Source organism: Colius striatus, chromosome Z (assembly GCF_028858725.1).
Source record: "Colius striatus isolate bColStr4 chromosome Z, bColStr4.1.hap1, whole genome shotgun sequence".
NCBI classification, from domain to species: Eukaryota; Metazoa; Chordata; class Aves; order Coliiformes; family Coliidae; genus Colius; species Colius striatus.
In genome coordinates, this window is record NC_084790.1 from 45,530,635 (window position 1) to 45,551,249 (window position 20,615).

The following is a 20,615-nucleotide window of genomic DNA, read 5'->3' on the forward strand; positions in this document are numbered from 1 at the left end:
GTTTAATAGTGCTTAGACTTTGCCTTACAAGTACTATCAAATTCTTCAAAAGACAGAATTAGCTCACTTCAAGGATGAAGTTTGAATTTAAATATTTAGCACTTCTCATAAAAGTGACCTAGTTTCAAAAATACTACCAGTAAAATTCTACATATGGTCACAAAGCTGCAGTCACTGTCTGTGCATGATTACTTATATCATGGGCTTTTTCAGGTCTAATTCAAGAAAATCCACAGGAAAAACTAGTAACACATTTCTCCACGTACAGCTTTTAGAGAATTTCAGAAATGTGTAACTATACTGAAAAACTGTCTTTAAAAAAGGTTATGAATTCTGATTGATCCTGGAGACCAGATATCTCTACCTGACTGTAAACTCCATCTTTAAAGTGGATTGTGATCCTTTCAAGGACTGAAATTTCAGAGGATATGACACATAGCTGATAGATATCCGTCGTCGACAGGTATCACTAAACTAGTTAGGAAGATTCGCATTCCAAAAAATGTATATTTGATGATGGCCTGGCTGAAGCTAATTGAAAAATTCTCAAATGACAGGAAATAGGAATCATTGCTCTGATCTTTAAAAATTAAGATATTGAAGAACATTACAAAACTGGAGTTTTAGGATTATTTGTGTTTCATTTACGATGGATTTTAATAAGCACTACTGCTAGGGTCTTCAAAGTCACTTGTCCTGGCAATGGTTGGAACTGCATTACAAAATACAGGATAAGATGTCACCCACAGGGATCTGGATAAGCTCGAGAAGTGAGCCTATGTGAACTTCAGGAGGTCCAAGAAGGCCAAGTACAAGGTCCTGTGTGGGTTGGGGCAAATCCCACTAACAATACAGGTTGGAGAATGAAAAACTGGACATGACTCAGCAAAGTGTACTCACAGCCCAGAAAGCCAACCATGCCCTGGGCTGCACCAGAAGAAGTGTGGCCAGCAGATGGAGGGAGGGGAATCTGCCCCTCTGCTCCATTCTGGTGAGACCCCACCTGCAGTGCTGTGTCCAGCTCTGGGATACTCAGCACAGGAAAGATGTGGGCCTGTTGGAGTGGATCCAGATGAGAGACACAAAAATGATCAGAGAGCACCTCTCCTGTGATGAGAGACTTAGAGAGTTGGGGCTCTTCAGCTTGGAGAAGGCTCCAGGGAGACTTTATTGTGGCCTTTCAATACCCAAAGGTGGCTTATAAGAAAAATGGGGACAGATTTTTTAGGACCTGTAGTGATATGACAAGGAATAATGGTTTTAAACTGACAGTCAATAGATTTCAATGAGATAAAAGGAAGAAATTTTTCTATGTTGAGGGTGGTAAGGCATTGGAACAGGAAATGAGTTGTCCTGGATTTATGTGGAGCAGTTTTTTGTAATGGGGAAGGGGCTGTAATTGTAGCTCCTCATAAGAAGTTGCTCAAATCTTTCCCTAGCTCTCAGTCAGACCCACGTCTGGGGCCAAGCCAATTCAGTGTCTCCACAATCACTTTTGAAGAAGAAGCCTGAAGCAGAGGGTTCTCCCCTCTTTTCCAGCTGCAGGTGGTGGAAGGAGTTGGAGGAGAGAGACCATGTTGACCCCAAGGTCAGAGAGGGAAGAGAGGAAGTGGTGCACTGGAGCAGAAATGCTCCTGTTTCCCATGGGGAGACAGCAGCTGTCCCTGTGCACCCTGTGGATAGGAGTGGTGAAGCTGTGAGTTGTTGGCAGTTCTTAGAGGACCACACACCAGGGGCAGTGACTGTGCCTGGAGGGGCCGTGAATTTGTGTGAGGGTGGCGCTGCAGCTGAAGGTGCCTGGAAGCTGCTGCCAAAGAGGACTCCCACGCTAGAGGAGTTTGTGAGAAGCAGCTGCAGCCCTTGGGAAGGGCTCACACCAGAGAGGTTTGTTAAGGACTTTGTCCTGGGGGAGGGACTCTGTATCAGAGCAGGGGAAGAATGCGAGAATTTGTCATTCTCTGAGAAAAGTGGCAGACCATCTGTGAGAGACTGACCACATCCCCCATTCCCTGTCCCCTGCACTGCAGAGAGTGGAGGAGGTAGAGACATCAGGAGGAGGAACCTGAGACCAGGAAGAAGGGAGGAATGGGAGAGGGAGATCTTAGAAGTGCTGGTTGTATTTTTTTCATTATCTCACTCCCTTTTTGCATTCTGTTCTGTTCTGTTTCTAGTAGGTAGCAGAATAAACTTTCCTTACTTTCCTCTCTAAGTCAAGCAGTCAAGTCTGTTTTGCCAGGAACCGTAACTGGCAGCAAGCCCTCCCTGCCCTTCTCTTGATCCACAAGGTCCTTGGTTGTCTTTTCTCCTCCCATGTTATTGAGACTTTCATCATCGTAAGAAAGGTGGCAGTGTATGGGGACAGGGAAATGAGCAAGAGGCTGCATGGTATTTTGTTATCGGCTGGGCCTGAACCACAACATGAGTTTTTAAGGAAAATCCTATATCTGATGGCAGTCATATTGAAAGAGAAACAGAAAGTTGACAACTCTGAAATTCCTTTACTCTCGAGACTGTTTTAACAGAAAACATTAAAAAAGATGTGAGAAAAAATTAGGGCTCATTTAATACTGTTTTAGAACACTGTGAGGGTGACAGAGCACTGGCATAGGCTGCCCAGGGAAGGTGTGGAGTCTCCTTCCTTGGAGGTCCTCAAGACCTGACTGGACATGTTCCTATGTAGCCTGATCTAGGTGAATCTAGGTTCCTATGTAACCTGCTTCTGCAGGGGGTTGGACTAGATGATCTCTAAAGGTCCCTTCTAATCCCTACCATTCTATGATTCTACAATTTTCTAGAAAAACATACAGTCCATTTAAGGATTAAACCAGGCACGTAAAAAGACAGAGTAGTGGCAAACTTAATACCATTCTGATAAGCTCTATTTTCTTGGGAAAAAAAAAAAACCAAACCAAACTTGTGATTCTTTATTCTTCATCTGACAATAGCTCCTTCATTTGCCTTCCCTGCAATATCCACAATGGCTTTTGCAAATCTGTTCCTGAGACAGTTGTGCAGATGAGTTCCTGTCATCTTCATGTCTTCTGTTATGTTAGTCACTGAGCTATAGAGTAAAGGAGACCCTCATAGAACAAGACAGAGAGCTTCTTTCAAGGAGGGAAGCATTTTTTCTGTTTTTTTTTTCTATATGGTTGAAATATACATTTTCCGTAGGAAAGTGATATAATCTGGAAATGCTTTCCTGCTGACAGACTCTAGTATCAGTGACATAAACGAAAGCCACAAAGAAAAAGGTCAAATGGGGATCAAGCTGAAGGTTTACATTCACAAAAAGACTGAGAAAGAGTGTCAGAATTTTTTTTTTTTCTGAAAAAATATATTTTTCAGAGAAATCACTGACATACTGGCAGAATTTCAATTAAAATGAAGGATTCTATTTTACCTAATTGGTATAACATAGCAATACTCAGTACAAACTGCTGAGCTTTGAAAGTGGCAGCACTTGATAAGGAAAAGAGAGAAAATATGCAAAAGCTCTTTGGCAACAAATCACAGCCTTGAACCAATAGAGTTACTATATTTATCCACTGGGAATAGAGAGATTCTTTAGTAAAACACAAGACTATGAGAGTATTTATCTCACTCAACAGTGCTGCACTGTACTATCTCTGTTACTGACGGTACAACTATAGTAGGTTATATTGTCATTAGGACAATCACAGTCTTTAACATACAGATTTATACATAACAACAATTCCATATTGAATAATATATGAACCTGCAGATGAAATTTTCATGTTTTCTTCTTACTTAGTGTATCTAGATTGAAAACTATTAATTCTTCGGGTTTCCTGAGATAAAAGAAACAAATCTGGACCACAGAAATAAATGTAATAATTAACATCATTTTGCCAAATACTAGTTTAGATTACAAAGACAAGTTTCTACTAGCAGAAGTAGGACAGTAGAGAGAATACTAGCATTAGTGGTCTTGCAGATCTTGTTGAATGCTAATATTCTATCTGGGTGACATAGCTCTTCACAGTCCTGCTGTCCTAACACCAGTTAGGATTACCAGTCTAAGTGTCACCGGTATAAGTAAAAATCAGACTGTGGAGGATGTCTTATTTTTTTTTATTTTATTCAGGCCTAGTAGGCATTCTCTTCCCACAGAACAACAACATTCATCTAGGCTTTCCTACCAGGCATCTTCCTGTGGCTGATGGTGCCAAGCCATCCCCTTGGTACAACTTGCTTCAAGTTGCCATTTTGTCACTTGTTCAAAATCAGCTTTTCCCACTGTTCTACACTGTTACTGGTGTAGAAATTTGTGACCTAAATTTTCCTTACAAATTAATCTGATGACAATGCCTTACACCTGTGTGTGCAGAGGCATGTCCTGATAAAACATTGTCAAAACCAAAATTTATTCTGCATGAAAATTCATGCAGAAAAGCTGTATATTTTTGGTCACAGGTCTGCTAACTGCCATCATCATCTGGAGTCATTCAGTATGTCTCTTTGGGACACTGTGGAAAGATGGCTTAATAAAGACGTGATGAGTTACAAGATAGTAGCAAGATAAAGTTATGAGTGATTTTTTTAACTCTAGGGCACAAAAAATTAAATCTCAAACTATAACCTCTCATTCTCAGAGTGTTTAGTGCAGACAGTTGCCTTCATTAAACTATGAAAATTAAGTATTTCAAAGACATTTTTTCTTTGTTTTCTTTTTCCTTTTTTTTTTTTTTTCTAAGAAGGATTGTTAAAATAAGTAATCACAACTGAGAACAAAAAGTTACAGTTCCTGTAAGGTAACATCTGGAAACTAAAAACCACTCTCTAAAATATGTGGCAACTTCACAGGCGGTAACCTGCACAGTGGAAGTCCATATGCCTCCCATTTCATTGTTTCTAGGTATGTTAGGTTTTTTTCATGAATTGTTTCTTCCTTGAAGATGCAGAATTTGAAAAAGAAAACAAAACAAAAAATCATTTATTTGTGTAAAGAATTTGTAAGTTCTGAAGGCAGGAACATTACAGGATAGGGATTTTATTCTCACTGTAATTGTGTCATGTTGTTTTCCTATTTGCTTCTTATTGATGGCTGTTGGCCTGTGAGCAACACATGAAAACTTGTAAGGAACAAGTGCACATGTATTGCCTATCGTGGAATTATCTGGGTCTGCCTGTTTTTATCTTCACTTTCTCATTTCCTTAGTTCAGGTTATAAGCTTAGAATTAAAAATGGAAAATGATAGTAACCATAGCAACCTCAGTAATTACCAAGTGGCTTCATTTTAATGCCCCTGAAGGGCACTTCCGTACTTTTGAATATAATTATTCAGAAAATAAGCTTCCACCTCTTCTATGAACATATTGAAAGGCAGGGATTCTTTCCTCAGATGGCTTAGTACAGGCCCACTCAAGTTATCAGGTAAATCATATGGATGGTGGTTGAAAACACAGTATTAAACTCACCACTAAAATTAAAGCAGCCATGAAGTTCAAATAGAATCTGTTAATCTAGGTGCAGGAGAGGGTTTAGGCAGGAGGAAAAGGATTTGTCATAAACACAATAGAAATGTAAGGCTGCAAGGATCTGAAAGATGTCATCTAGTCCATCAACCTACTCAGAGACAGGATGTATACCACCTTTGAGAGACAATCTCTTCTTGAAACACCTTCACCAGAGAATTATGACAAGCACCCTGTATAATCTTATCCAGTGCTTAACTATGCTTAAAAAGAAAAGTCTCTGTGAGAACATCCATCCTGCATCGGCTGCTGCTTCTGCAAGAACCATGTAAACCAGAGGAAATTCCAAAGGACTATTATCACAAACTAGAGTAGTATATTTGAATATTTAACTTCTCATTTGTGAGTCTAACGTTGCCGTGATTACACTTAATCATGTTGATGTACTAATTTTTAGGAATTGTGACTTACTTGCACACAATCACTACCCCAACATGCTGCTTGTACTAGACCAGTCTGCACACCAGGCCAGCCAAGGCTATACAGGTACTCTCTTTTCAGCTTCTGTAAGAAGCAGTATAAGACAAAGCTATTCAAGTTTGGACAAAGCTGCTCTTTGAGGCTACATTTTTGAGGTAATCGCAGTACTATCTACACTTGTATGTCTCTTTGAACTGCTTCCTCTTTTGTAACAGCATGTGAAGAAGAGGAAAGAATGTAACTATTCACTTTCAAAGCTAAGCATAGAAAGCATTTTGTCCCCAGTATAAATTCACTATTCGTGTACTACTTAGTACAACTGTAAAGAGTGTAAATATATTGAAATATATTCCATTAGTTGGATCTAAAATATTCTAGTCTCATTTTTTCATGTACTTGATCCAGTGAACTTGGAAACTTTTAAAATCAATTATGAACACACAGGTGAAAGAACTATACACTAGACTCAGTGTATGGAGGCATGTTGGTATTTCCAAATAATTTCTCTTCTTTGACACTAGCAGCTGGCTCTGATCATAGCCGTGTCATGCCATTCAACCAGGCACATCATTTGTCCACGACTCAGTATGTCAGCTTCTGTGCCTCCAGCTTCAGAGATCTAGAGCTTGTGACACCTCCTCTGAGCAGATGAGGACCTGCCCAAGCACTGACAGAGTCCTTCTACACCAAAGTGCGACCCCACTCTATTTTGCTTTTTACACTGTCCATTGTCTGTGCCACGGAGTTCATTCCAGTGCCACTTAATTCTCAGAAATAGATAGGATTTCACTGTTTATCCATATCACCTTGCATAAAAGGCCCATGTTATTTCAGTGAGTTGTCTTCCTACTCATTGAACGGAAAGGAATGCTTGATTTCAAATAACTTTAAAGAGCAGTTCAGCTGTAACTGTACTGGGTTAACATCTCCTTTGATGGGAAAGTTACTGCAATAGTCTCTTCCAATCAGTATTTCTTTCTCATTCCTTCGGCAACTTAAAAAGTGCTCAGAGACTGGAAAACAGTGAGGTTCAGTTTTATAAATGAAACTATTTCTGAAATTGAGGAAAATGGAACACAGTTTGACTATATCCCCTTAGCTGTTACATAGAAAAATAACATGAGCTGTCTTACAATAGAAGATAGGATAGCAACAGGACAAGGGGTAATGGGATGAAGCTGGTACACAAAAATAAAGGAAATATAGGAATTAAATATAGGAAAAAAACTATTTCACTGTGAGGGTGAGGGACCCCTGGCACAGGCTGCCCAGGGAGGTTGTGGAGTCTCCTTCTTTGGAGGTCTTCAACACCCACCTGAAAATGTTCAGGTGTGTGACCTGTGTGTGACCTGATCTAGGTGGACCTGCTTCTTCAAGGGGGTTGGACTAGATGATCTCTAAAGGCATCTTCCAACCCCTAACATTCTATGATTCTATGATATTAATAATTTTTAGCTTTTCTGATTATTACAATAAGTAATTACACTGCCTGAGGTTTGAGGGCTTTTGTACTTTAAAGACAAAACATTTGGTTTTCTGTGCTCATAAGAGCTCCTTAAAGATAAATAGGCTTTTTATGATACTTAAAAAACCCCTTTATTATGACAAATGCAAGCAACTTAATGTGTCAAATGCAGAACTGAGAGAATAGTCTACATATATAATTTTGGTCTAGTTTCCAAGTTGAATGAATGGAAAATGCAGTGAGATTTTCAAGAATATGAAAACTGAGAAATCTTTTCAGATTTTTTTGTTATTCTCTGACATTAATGAAGCTAAAAACAAGCATGAATCCATTTGCAAGCAAATTTCTTAACTTTTCCAAAGACTCTGTCAAGCAAGAGTAAACATTTATTTCAATCAAATTGCAAGACAACAATTGCATTTTAAGAAAATAATTCTGTTTAGTTGTGGGGGTTATTTTATACAACAACTTTCATAATCTCTTTTTGTTTAGAATACTTGATGCAAGCTTCTTATATAGAAAAACATAGGGAATAAAATGTACTTGATTGCACCAAATTCTGTCTGGTAGGAGGGTAGGGCTTAACAGTACAGTTTTAATGACTCTGATTTTAAAATAAAAGGTTGCCTTGCTATTTTTACATCATAAAAGTATGCATCATTATAGTTAAAAATATGCTTCAGTTGCATAGTCAGGGTACTAGCAGAAGGATGTCTACTGTCAGAAGTCTGTGCTAGTGCTTAGAAGAAAGTTTCAGATTGCTGTATTATCATACTTATTTCAAATGCTTTCTATTTCCCAGGATATGTAAGATAAAATCAGTTGTCTTATTTTAGGACATTCTTCTCATTTGAATTTAGGTCTTAACTGCCTTTTCACTGAGAAACTGTAAATAGCTCTTTTTTGTATTTTTATCACCTCTGTTGTATATTGAGGAACAAGCATATTCAGCACTAAGTTCCATGTCTTCTGGGTGCATTACCAAATCCAGTGCCTGTTTGGGTATTGGTCTAGTGCTACACAATTCAGTTCTAGCAAATTACACAGAGGTTTACGAAAGGGTATTAAAAAGGAGTAAAATCACAAATAAGCAGGTTAGCAATCTTGAATAATTCAAATATCAACATAAAAATAAACCATTGTGTGTTAAGACAAATACACCTCTGGTATGACTATCTTGATCTGCTAATATTGTGCTCTAGTGATGCAGAAATATACAGAAAGCTACAGATTAACTTCTAAGAACAGCTAAAGAACCCATTCAGTTTTTACATGGCAAATTAGGTCTACATGATTTTCTGCAGAAGCCTTACTGGTGGGGCACAGACAGTATGTAATTATTAGATTAAGCTACAAGGCAGACGTTTCCATGCTGAACTGATTTTCACAGGTAATATGATATAGGGTATTTCCTTCTGTCAGAAAACTTAGATTGGATAGCAGAAAGGTGTAGGTAAATATTATTTATCATGCAGCTGAATAGTCTAACTAGAACTCTATTTTAACCCAAATCATCTAAGATTCCTCTTGAAGATTTAGAGGGGTGAGAGAAGGGAGAAAAAAAAAGAAGGAAGGATGAAGACTAAATATAAATATATACAGTATAGCTGATCTGGGCTTACTTGTAGGCAGCAAGTGGCTTGGACAGAGATTGAGGTTCATCTGCTTTTGCTCATATTTTTTCTGCAGCAGTTTGCTATCTAGCAGGAATTCTGCTTGTGTTTCCTACAATGAATAGGAAAGCATAATGAAATGTGACCCTAGATACATAGCTGCCTTGGGCCAGACTCTCAACAGCAGCAGATGGAATGAATAAGAGAATATGTAATGTACGTGTGAGAGCTGTAATCACCACATCATTGTCTACTGCAATAAGCACATCCACCCTTGTTATTCTTCAGTGTTTCTATCATTTTGTGACTTTTGAACTAGTGTAGTTTTTCTGGACTGTCATTTTAACCTTAGCTACATGTTATGACTAATCCAGCCAAAGTGTACAAGTATATAACAATACAGGGAAGGGCAAATGGTCTTGTCACTGTGGCTCCAAATGTAAAGCTGGAGTGAAGGCCACGGTAAGAGAGGGCAGTGTATATTTCCTTATAGTACTTTGTTTCTCTAGATGTCTTCTGCTTTCAAGAGATGAGAATACACTCATGATCTTTTTCACTCTTTGATTCTTTAACTAGTATCTAGCATTGCTTCACTTTTCCACATGCAGAAGTTCTTCAGGAGTACAGCTCATTCTGCAATAATAAAACTACAAGTAAAATAACAATTGTATTTACTTAATATAATTATCTAATATAATTTGTACATTTGCATTTGCTTTAGGGATAAATTTGCTCAGTAGTTAATTTTCTCCACATTTATGAACATAACAACAATTTACTATTCAGAGGACATTGCATAAAAATCAGATTTTCATATCTAAAAAAGCATTAGGAAACACAGTAAAATGTTTTATGCTTTTGAGTAAGGCAGTTCTATTTCTATCACTTTCTGATACTATTGTATAGTGCTATCACTCATAAGCTGCTGTGTCCAGGAAGGGGTAGTTTTTAATAGCTATACAAGGCAGATGAATAGATGCTTAAAAGGAAAAATGAACAAGAAGAGATCTGTGAGGTGACTCAGCTGTTACTGATTTCATAAAGGTACCGAACAGGACAAGAAGCATCTATCAGTCTAAGTGGGCATCTGGGATCTCAAACTACTTCAAGCACTCCTTGAATATTTACCAACTTTTTCAGATACTGCAACAGGTTCTCATGACAACCTGAGAAGTTTCAGTATTATGGTGTCTTCTTTTTAAAGTTGTTTCTATGTAATAAATACGTAGATGATTTTTTAAAATCTTTCAAGCAGCCATATGTTCCTTTAACCTGATTGTTGACTGCCCTGCATTCACTTTTCATACCATTTGCATTCATGCATCTACAAAAATATTTTCTGGGTCAAGCTTTAAAGAGTAAACATTTCACATCAGTATGATTACAAACTTGTATTATGATTAATCATATTGGTTCACTAATGCTGTGAAATAGCTCAAATACTTAATAATCAATGACTCAAGTTATTACAAGTAGATTGATATTCATAACTTAGTTTTGACTTTGAAATACAGTGAATTAAGAAATTTAATTAATATCATTGTGACTGTATGAAAAGTAAGTTGATGCTGGTTTGTTGAAAAACAAATAATTATTGCTAATAGTTGAAACATAACTCATGCATGAACATTTTCCACTATTTTTGATACCTTACTAATCAAAAACAGTCCAAGTTTCAAACGGTATGCCAATGATTGAGTAAGTGTATTATTTGTCTGTATAGTCAAGAGCATCACATACCAATGTCTATGGTTCTTCTGTGAAACATACTGATCTATAAAAGGTATGTCTATGTTGTAGAATTTGTTTTAAAACCTTTTCAAAAAACTAAGTTCAAGTCAGAGTAGAAGAAACCTTTTTTAAAAGTAAAAATTAGTCCCTACCCAATACTTATATAAGTCTAAAATATGTGTTGCATTTTAGTTCTATTTCAAAATATCTATAGGTTAAAAAGAGCATATCTTTAATTCTGTTATAATTAGAAGAGGCCTTTTAAAGGCACTGGTCTCTTTGTGATATTACAGTGTTGGTCAGTAGTCCTAAGTTAAATGGACAGTGACTAAACTAAAAAGCTAAGTATTTTTGCTACACATAACTTCGTATTTTCAATATTAAAATCTTACTACAAGACAGTAAGCAATGCCTTCCATGAATAATGTGATTTAGACCAAAACCCAAAGTCCGCAAGGTACCTCACACACATGGCAGCCCTGCATAGGCTGCTCCAATGTACATTTATCCCAAAGGCTGCAGCTCCTCTCTGCCTCTCGTGTGGGGCTGCTCTGCGGCGTGCAGGCTCTCCAGCACGGCCTGGGCCATGGCCGCCTCCCCACACAGTCCCTCACCCATCCGGCTGCACTCACACAGAGCTGCTGGTGGCTCTCAGTCCTGCCATGGCCCTGCATGGGTTGCAGGGGCACAGCTGCATTCTCGCCACGGCTTGCAGAGGGGTCTCTCGTTTAGTGCTCCTCCTTCCTTCTCTGGCTGAAGGGTCCGCGTGGTCGCCTCCCTCTTGTATCACTCTTACACCTCCTGCCAGCACTTCAAATTCCCATCCCTAACTAGTGATGGCAGAGGCACCAGATTGGCCCAGCCAGGCCGGAGGTGGGTGTGAACCCAGGAGCTGGGGGAGAGTCCACAAACTCTTTACCGGCTATTACTGCAACCTGCTCCCCCTGTTACCAAGCAAAGGCTGCTCCTTGATAAACCAGGACAATATTCCATACTATAGAACATCATGCCCAGTATAGAAATTGAGATGAGTTGGCTGAGAGGCGATCACTGCTTGGGCATCGGTCAGTGATTGGTCAGCAATGGCATTGGGCATTATTTGTCATTTATTGGCTTCTAATCGTAGAATCATAGAATCATAGAATGGTAGGGGTTGGAAGGGACCTTTAGAGATCATCTAGTCCAAACCCCCTGCAGAAGCAGGTCTACCTAGATCAGGTCGCATAGGAACATGTCCAGGCAGGTCTTGAAGACCTCCAAGGAAGGAGACTCCACAACCCTTCTGGGCAGCCTGTGCCAGGCCTCCCTCACCCTCACAGTGAAATAGCTCTTTCTTATATTTAAGTGGAATTTTTTGTGTTCGAGCTTCATCCCATTACCCCTTGTCCTGTTGCTTGCTACTATAGAAAAAAGAGATGTTCCAACCTCCTGACACACATCCTTTAGATATTTGTAAATGTTAATAAGATCTCCTCTCAGTCTCCTCTTTTCTAGACTAAACAGCCCCAGTTCCCGCAGTCTTTCCTCATAAGGAAGATGTTCCAGTCCCCTGATCATCTTGGTGGCCCTGCGCTGGACTCTCTCCAGAAGTTCTCTGTCCCTCTTGAGCTGAGGAGCCCACAACTGGACACAGGACTCCAGATGAGGCCTCACCAGGGCAGAGGAGTGGGGGAGAAGAACCTCCCTTGACCTGCTGGCCACACTCTTCTTGATGCATCCCAGGATGCCATTGGCCTTCTTGGCCATGAGGGCACATTGCTGGCTCATATTTAGTTTATTATCAATCAGGACTCCCAGGTCTCTCTGCAGAGCTGCTCTTCAGCAGTTCAACCCCCAGCCTGTACTTGTACATGGGGTTGTTCCTTCCCAGATGCAGGACTCTGCACTTGTCCTTGTTGAACCTCATGAGGTTCCTCTCTGCCCAACTGTCAAGCCGGACGAGATCCCGCTGAATGGCAGCACAGCCTTCTGGGGAATCAGTCAGTCCCCCCAGTTTGGTGTCATCAGCCAACTTGCTGAGGGTACACTCTGTCCCCTCATCCAGGTCATTGATGAAGATGTAATTGTAATTATTATTAATAATAATATTTTTATTATTACTTTATATTTTATTACATTTCAGTTCTTAAACTGTTCTTAACCCTGAAGTTTTACTACCTTTTTTCAATTCTCCTCCTTACTCTACTGATAAGGGGAAGAGTAAGCAAGAAGCTGTGTGGTACTTAGTTGCTGGCTGGGGTTAAACCACAAGTCTGAACCACTCCAGATATCCCAAACTTTTCTCATAGCAGAGATGGTCCATCTGTTTGATCATTTTTGTGTTTGTTCTCTGGAACCACTTCAGCAGGTCCATGTCGTTCCTGTGCTGAGGACTCCAGCCTGGGCACAGCACTGCAAGTGGGTTCTCACCAGGTCAGAGTGCAGCATCACCTCCCTCAACCAACTGGCCACATTTCTTTCACTGTAGCCCAGAATACAGTTGGCTTCCTGGGCTGCAAGTGCACAGTGCTGGCCAACAGTGCTTTTCATCCTTCAAGACCTTCTCCAAAGGGCTGCCGTCTCTGTATTTATGCATATGTATATTTAAAGCCTGTAGGAATTTGGAGGCATAATTTCTTGAGTCTGACTTGCTGTGTACAATGCTGACTTCAGCATGAAACCAAGTGGCAGTAGGAAGAACACTGGCACAGCTCTCAGGGGGTGGTGTGGTGTCAGCTGTCATTATGAATTACCTGTTGATATGTGGACTGGAGGATTATTTTTTAACAGACCGGCTTTGCTGGCAAAGAAGAGAATGTGTGTGGAGTATTTATGATGATGCTGCACAAGGTGACCTGGAAACTGTGCATGAAGGGCAATTTAAAATTCATGATAGCTTCATGTCAGGGACCTCCTGTAGAGGAGAAACCCAAGGAACGATGCTTAACGAAGTGGCATGCCTAAGGTCGGAAATGAGGAACATGAGGTGTTTTGGTTTTTAAGCTGTAAAAAGGGGTGGGGCAGTCTGGAGGTGGATTCTATCGAGAGTGGCCTTACTCGGACTCAAGAGCTGCTGGCAGGATGCGGAGCATGAAGTCTAAGCTCCTCTACTTGACACACGGGAGGTAAATGAGCAGACAGGAGGTAGATAAAGCTATTACACTGAAACTTCTAAGCTGCTCAGCCGCCATCTGGTGCCAAACAGGCGCCTGCGTGCATCCCTCAGCGAGAGACGGGTCCAACCCAAAGGCTCGCCGACGTGCAGGGCGACTGGACGATCCCCTCCCGCTCCCTGCCCGGGCATAGGCGGTGGTGGAGGCGGCGCCAAGCGTAGCTTCCGGGCCCCGGGGCGCCCATCTTGTGGCGGCTAAGCCGAAGTGTCTAGCAATAGAGCAGCTGCGGTGGCACAGGGAGAAGGCAGCGGTGCGAGGGCGAAGCGGGGCTCTCATAGGCCGAGGAGACACCGACCACCGCCGTGACGGGGACACGGCGGGGTACCCGCCCAGGACGCCCGGCCCCTTCCGCCGCAGCGGGACCGGGAGGAGAGAGGAGCGCACTGAGGCGGACGGTCCACAGGCGCTGGACGAAGGCCGCGGCGGCGCCTGCGGCACCGCCTTGCTTCCCCGCCTCCGCCGTGAGCCGGTGCTGCGTGACGCCTGGCGAGGCGCGCAGGCGCAGCAGCTCCCAGCGCCTGCTGTATCCGGCCGGCGCCTTTTCTGTCTCCCCTCCTCCCTCTCCCCGTCCGTCCGCCTGCTCGTCTCTCCCTCTTTCCCTGCCTCCCAGAACCGTCGCGGTCGGTGCCACCGCCGCCGCTCCTGTGCGCTTCTCGGGCAGCGCTTCGGACCTCCTCGGCAGCCCCATGAAGCGATGGCAGCGGCCAACTTTGGCAAGATCCAGATAGGGATCTACGTGGAGATCAAGCGCAGCGATGGTCAGCGGGGCCGGGGCGGCGGCGGAGGGCGTTGGCTGGGTCGGTGGCAGGGGGCGGCCCGGCGGAGCGGCCGCAGACCCCGCCGGGCGGTGCCGGGCGGGGGGGCGCGGGCTGCGCGCGGGGCCCATTGTGTACGCGGGGCCGGGGAGTGGCCGGGCCTGGCGCGCGCTGCAGTTGTTAGGAGAGCGCTCGCGCTGGACGGCGCAGGGCGGTTGCGAGGGGCGCGAGCGGCGGCGGCTGTGGCCGGGGAGGCTGCGGCAGGGTGGCGGCGGGAGCGGAACGGGAGGGAGGGAGGGATGGCGGTAGGGGGCGGTGATGGCGGGATCCGCAGGGACCTCTCCTCGCGGATGTAGGTGCAGAGGGGAACCCGGGGAGGCTGGGGCAGGGTGAGGCGGGGAGGGCCGTAGGGGAGAGGAGGGGATGAGGTGATAAGAGGGAGGAAGGGCCTTTAATGTGGAGAAATAACTTCATGTTCTCTCTGGCGTGCGAGCCGTGCTCTGAAAAAAATGGCACAACGGCGTGTCCGGGCAGAAATGCCTTTGGACACTTCCATCCCGTGACAAAAAGATGGATGTTGTTATGTCAGATGTTCTTTATGAATAAAACGAAACGAGCTCTTGCTATTTATGCCGATAATTTGCTGTTTCCTTGTCGGGGATCCAGTGTTTCTCATCTTGCCCAGCATCTCCTGGAGGGAGGATATATGGTGCTGTCTAGAAATACACGTGAATAAAGGAGGTGCCTGTGACACGAGGTTTAGGGCACTAACTCTTCATATGCGTCTGGTAGGAGAGAACTGAAATGGGAAGTTCACTGACTGAATCAATGGCAAGTCGCTTGTGATTTCAGCTCTTTAATTTGAGGGGGAATATGTCATCAGTTCTTGGCTTTTCTGAGGTCTATGAAGCCTCAGGGGTGAGGTTCTGCTGGGATTTTCTGGAAGATCTTTTGTCTTTTTTTCTTAAGGGTTCATAAGCAGATGTTTCTAAGACAAGAAAGATCTGGAGGTCAAAGTTAGCTTGGTTTTGTCATGAGGCAGGAAACAAGCAGTCGGCATGGTTTATGTAGCCTGGCTTTTTTGTTTCCCATACCGCAGTCCAACCCTAGGACAAAATAATGGTTGGTGTTGGGTGGACACTGTACTAAAGCTAACCCCTCAATTTGTGCTTAATGGCTTGTGTGTCATGTGAAGAATCTGATAGGTCTGGCAGTTATTTGTGTCACTCTGGCAGACCTCTCCTGAGGTTTCAGAAAACCTCACTGTAGCAACTTGTGAAACTTTTTCTGAGGTCTGTGTGAACTTCTAATAAATGTTACTATTTGGTGTGTAAAGCTTTGCTGCTTCCACCCCCCACCCCCCGGCAGGGTTCTGTTCACTTCTAATGTCAGAAGTGAGAACAGTAACTCTTGAATGTAACAATACTTATTTTCTTTACTATTATTATTTGTGTATTTTCCTTTATTACACATGTGATGCTGCTCGTTAAGTATATAACACATCAGTAATGTACTAGGGGAATGCTTTCACAGCAGTTGCTCACACTGTAAGCTTTTGAGCATTTGTTTTAACTTGGTCCTTTTGTCAGCAACCAGACTGCAGTGTCATACTAGACACTGGTTATCATCTCTGGTTTGACACTGCAGTCTGTTTGCTCACAAAAGTCCTGGTTATTGTGAGGTTTGCATAGTTTTTGTTGGGACTGGAGGGGGAGGTGCCCTGTTCTGGCCAAGGCCACTGCAACTTTGTATCATTCTCTCTCCATTATACCATGGGAAAATCTGTCCTAGTTAAGTGGGAGGGAGTATTTTGAGAAAGATATCAAAGAACAGACAGCACTAGGTGGCATTGGCTTTCAGAAGGCAGGTTTCCAACCTGAGCTATGGTTACACAGGCAATAGGAATTGATAAAACTGCTTCTAATAAGGGGAGGCTCTTGCTGCCTGTGCCTCTGTCAGGTATGTTATTCCTACAAACTCTCCCAGTGTGGCATTTTTTTTTTTCCTCCTGATGGTTGAATACATGAATTGATGATTTGTTTCACTGTACACAGGAGCAAACTTTTGAATGTGCTTATTTCCTACACTGTTAGTGAGTTCCAGCATCTCACAGAGGGATCTGTGACCTCAGTAGTATCAACGTGTAGTAAATGCATGGCCACAGTGAAGTGGAAGTCTGCACTTAATGATCTTCTGGTTCAGTAATAGGGAGCTACCAGGATCTGTTCTACACAGAACTGTATCCTAGGTAGAATCTGGGCTGTGTGTCATACCAGGTACCCTTGGAAATTGCAATTAAAACTGTTTGAGAAACTTCTGGGGAAAGTGATGTATGATCTGTGCTCTTTGCTCACGTATCTGTAAGGAGTCCTTTTTTAAAACTAACTATTGTTTTGAGGAGTAAGTGTAGTAACTCTTGAAAATGTCCCTGTTTATTTGCTGAATCCAGATGTTGTAGTTTAACCCCAGCCAGCAACTAAGCACTACAAAGCTGCTTACTCACTGCCCAACCCCCAGTGGGATGGGGAGGAGAACCAGGAAATTAAAAGCTCGTAGGTTGAGATAAGTACAGTTCAATAATGAAAATTAAATGAAATATAATAATAGTGACAATAATATATGGTAGTAATAATGGTAATTGCAATAGAAAAGAAATCCAACAGAGAGAGGGAGAGAAATAAAACCCAAGGAAAACAAAAAAACCCTAAACCTAAGTGATGTGCAATGCCATTTGTCACCACTCACTGACTGATGCCCAAGCAGTGGTCCATTCCTCCCAGTTTATATGCTGGGCATGCTGCTCTATGGTATGGAGTATCCCTGTGGTCACTTGGGGGTCAGCTGCCCTGGCTGTGTCTCCTTCCAACTTCTTGTGCACTCACAGCCCACTCACTGGCAAGGGTATGGTAAGAAACAGAAAAGGCTTTGATGCCATGTGAGCAACTCCGAAGCAGGAACTAAAACCTCTCTGTGTTATTCATCAACAGTATTTTCAGCACAAATACAGAACACAGCCCTGTATCAGTGACCAGGAGAAAAATTAACTCTCCTCCAGCCAAAATCAGGACATATGAGAAAAATAAGATTTTACTTTGTTAATGAAGTAGTTTGAAAAAGTAAGCATTTTTTTTCCCATCTGTCTACCAGTGACCTTAAACACTTTTCTGAGTACAGAGATTTATTAATTCCAGATAACTCTCATTTTTCTTTAAAGAAACAGGGGACCTAATAGAAACACATTTGTCTCTGAAGAAACATCAGTGTTCCAAATCATACTTGTTCACTACAACAAAACGGCAAGGACATGCAGAACACAATAAATGTGAGAACAAGACCAGAACATTCTGGAAAGAGAAGTTACATAGTCTATCATTTTGACAAGTTCTGATTATGCTTAAATATTTCATGAGAGATTTCTTACAGGAATTAATAGAGAATAGATATTGTACAAATGAAAGGCATTGTTAGAAACAATGGCCAAAAACACATGAAAACCAATGTTTGGAGGAAATCCAACATTTTTGAGGACTAACAGTGCAGAGCTGTTTACTGTGCATCTGTTTTTTTTCTCAGTGGTTAAACATTGGTATAAATGTAGTCTAGAGACACAGAGAGTGTTTCCAGTTATAATTGGATTAACTAGCTCTCTTTGTGTAACTTAAGAGCTGACCAAGTGGTCAACTAGTTTAGTTTTTTTACAATCATTTCTGATACTGTTTTCTTCCTCATAAATTCAGTCTTTTGCTAAAATAGGATAAATGTCTTATGCCCTGCAGCCCATTAGTAGGCTGATTGGTGTTTTTCCTTTACTTTTTCGGTCCGAATGTGTTCTGTGTGTTTCTTCCTCAGGCTGTTCCTATTCCCTCTGTCTTTGCAAATCTGAAATACTACTTAGAAAGACAGAGAAATTAATTATATATTTGCTTGTTTTGAAAGTGGGGCAGAGGGGAGGATACAATTCTGATCTCATTGTGTCAGACATAATGTAACAGGCATGAGAGGAGACGGGACATTCTTGTTGGAAAAGTGACTGAAGATTTGAACTTCTAGGCAAGGAAAATGCTGAGTTTTTAGGTATTAGCCACTAAATGGTGTAAAATTGAAAGATCGTGAATTGGTGCCCATTTTGTCATACAGGAAAAGGAAAGCTGTGGACATTTGAGAGCAAGAACTTAGAATTGATAGAGAACAGGGTAGACAGTTATCACATGGAGATTGGACATGGAGTCTAGAAGCACAGCAGAATTTTAACAAGGATGGTAGAAATATCTAGTTTTACACAAAAAATACACCAACAAAAAACCATAAAACATATAAAACATAGTTTCTCTTCTTGTGTCGGTAGCTTAAATAACTTATAACTGATGGGAGGTAGGAAGGAATCTTGCCCATGGCTATGTTATTTTTAATTGCCTACTTAAGAATTTTTTTCACTTGTCTTTAAAGCAGCTGGAACTGGTCACGGTTGTGGATAATCCATCTAGTCCAAAAATTTACTGGCAGCTTCTCTATTTTTAGGCTTGCCAAAACATTGTGGTAACTGTTTCACCTTCAAACACAAATGAGACCAAATTTTTGTAACCATCAGGTCTGTAACTTCTTTCTTTAGGGCCCAGCTTCTGTAAAATTGTTTCCTACAGTTGAAGGGTCTGTAGCACCCTCTGTCTTCTGGGTAGTCCTGAATCGTGATCCTGATCTTTATCTTCAGGTGCAACTCCCATAGGAACAATGATTTTATAGCTGGATAGAAGGTATAATGATGCTGTAAAAATTCTTTTCAGGTTTGGTTAGTCACCATATTTTACAAGCTCTTGAGGATAGATTTAAATGGCAGTGTGCTTTTACTCTTTCCATTCGTGACATATGTGTATTTGTTCCCTGTGATTTTTTTTTTTTTTTAAATTTTTTTTGCTACCACAATTAAATAATTTGACTCAATTATCTAATCCCCTTGTAAGGTATACAGATGCAATGTGTTCCATACTGGTCAGATCACACACAGGCTTTCAAGTCTGTTGTTTCTGGCTGGGCTAATTGGTCCAACATTTAGGCTTACTTACTGGTGTAGATTCTCATATTGTGGCATCTGGAATTTCTGGGGATTGTTCCTACATAAGTGTTTTCCAGGAGGATGTGTTAAATTTTCTGTGTCCTTTTTGAAATCACTTTTTAGGCATTCAACTTTTGTTATGCACTAAGTGGCTTCTCACTGTAACTCACAGATTCTCACATGTTTTTGTAGGCCTTCTGTATTTTGTATAAATAACTCTTGAATGACAAGAGTTGTAATCTTCAGAGAATCTTCTCATCTTCGCTCTGTGAGTGTGTGTACAGCATTACATGCTGGCACTACTGTCTTTAGAGCTGTATGTGGCTGCTAGGTTACGCAGTTTGCATGGAATATTTTTTTCCCTTCTAGTCATGTTGTGGAGGAATCTATCTCTTGTTTCTGTTTCATAGGTTGCTGTTCTTTCCACCTACCTGTTGCAGTAGCCTATTGCCTATTTTACTTGTATTTTCATCTTATGGCTTTATGAACTGAAGATGTTGCTGTGCTGCTACAGCACAAAGCATGACCTAACACCTTGTTGAGGTGGAAAGAGGCAATAAGATATAGGGTAGAGGTCTGATGCCTGACTGAAGAGTAATGTCACTGCAAAAGTATCTCTCTTTGCTCTAGAAGTTAAATTAGCCTTTTGAGTTAATACATCCACTTACTACAGGACAATGTAGAGAAATGAATATGAAATATTTACTGCAAGAGTTTGTTTCCTGGAGCACAAAATCTGTAGCATATTTGTTAGCTTGACCTATGGAATGTGCCAGTGATGTTTTTTGTGTGTGAGGAATAAGTATCAGAATGAAGTAAATCAACTTCTTTGCTTTGTTCTGGTTGAAGTTCTTCCTTTGTGAACATTTGCTACTTATATCATAACATCTGATATTTATGGTTTTTTTAACCTTTTTTCATGTTTTCCAACAA

The 20,615-nt window shown here is 41.5% G+C and overlaps 1 protein-coding gene across 2 annotated transcripts in view; it reads left to right on the forward strand.

Moving 5' to 3' along the window:
• The first annotated feature begins 14,056 nt into the window (after nucleotides 1-14,056).
• Nucleotides 14,057-20,615, forward strand: part of KIF2A (kinesin family member 2A) — a 55,726-nt gene continuing 49,167 nt past the window's right edge. For both annotated transcript variants that reach the window (XM_062017989.1, XM_062017990.1), the window contains exon 1: nucleotides 14,057-14,635. In XM_062017989.1, the coding sequence (XP_061873973.1) occupies nucleotides 14,572-14,635 (64 nt within the window). In that variant the 5' untranslated portion in view covers nucleotides 14,057-14,571. The remainder of the gene's footprint in view (nucleotides 14,636-20,615) is intronic.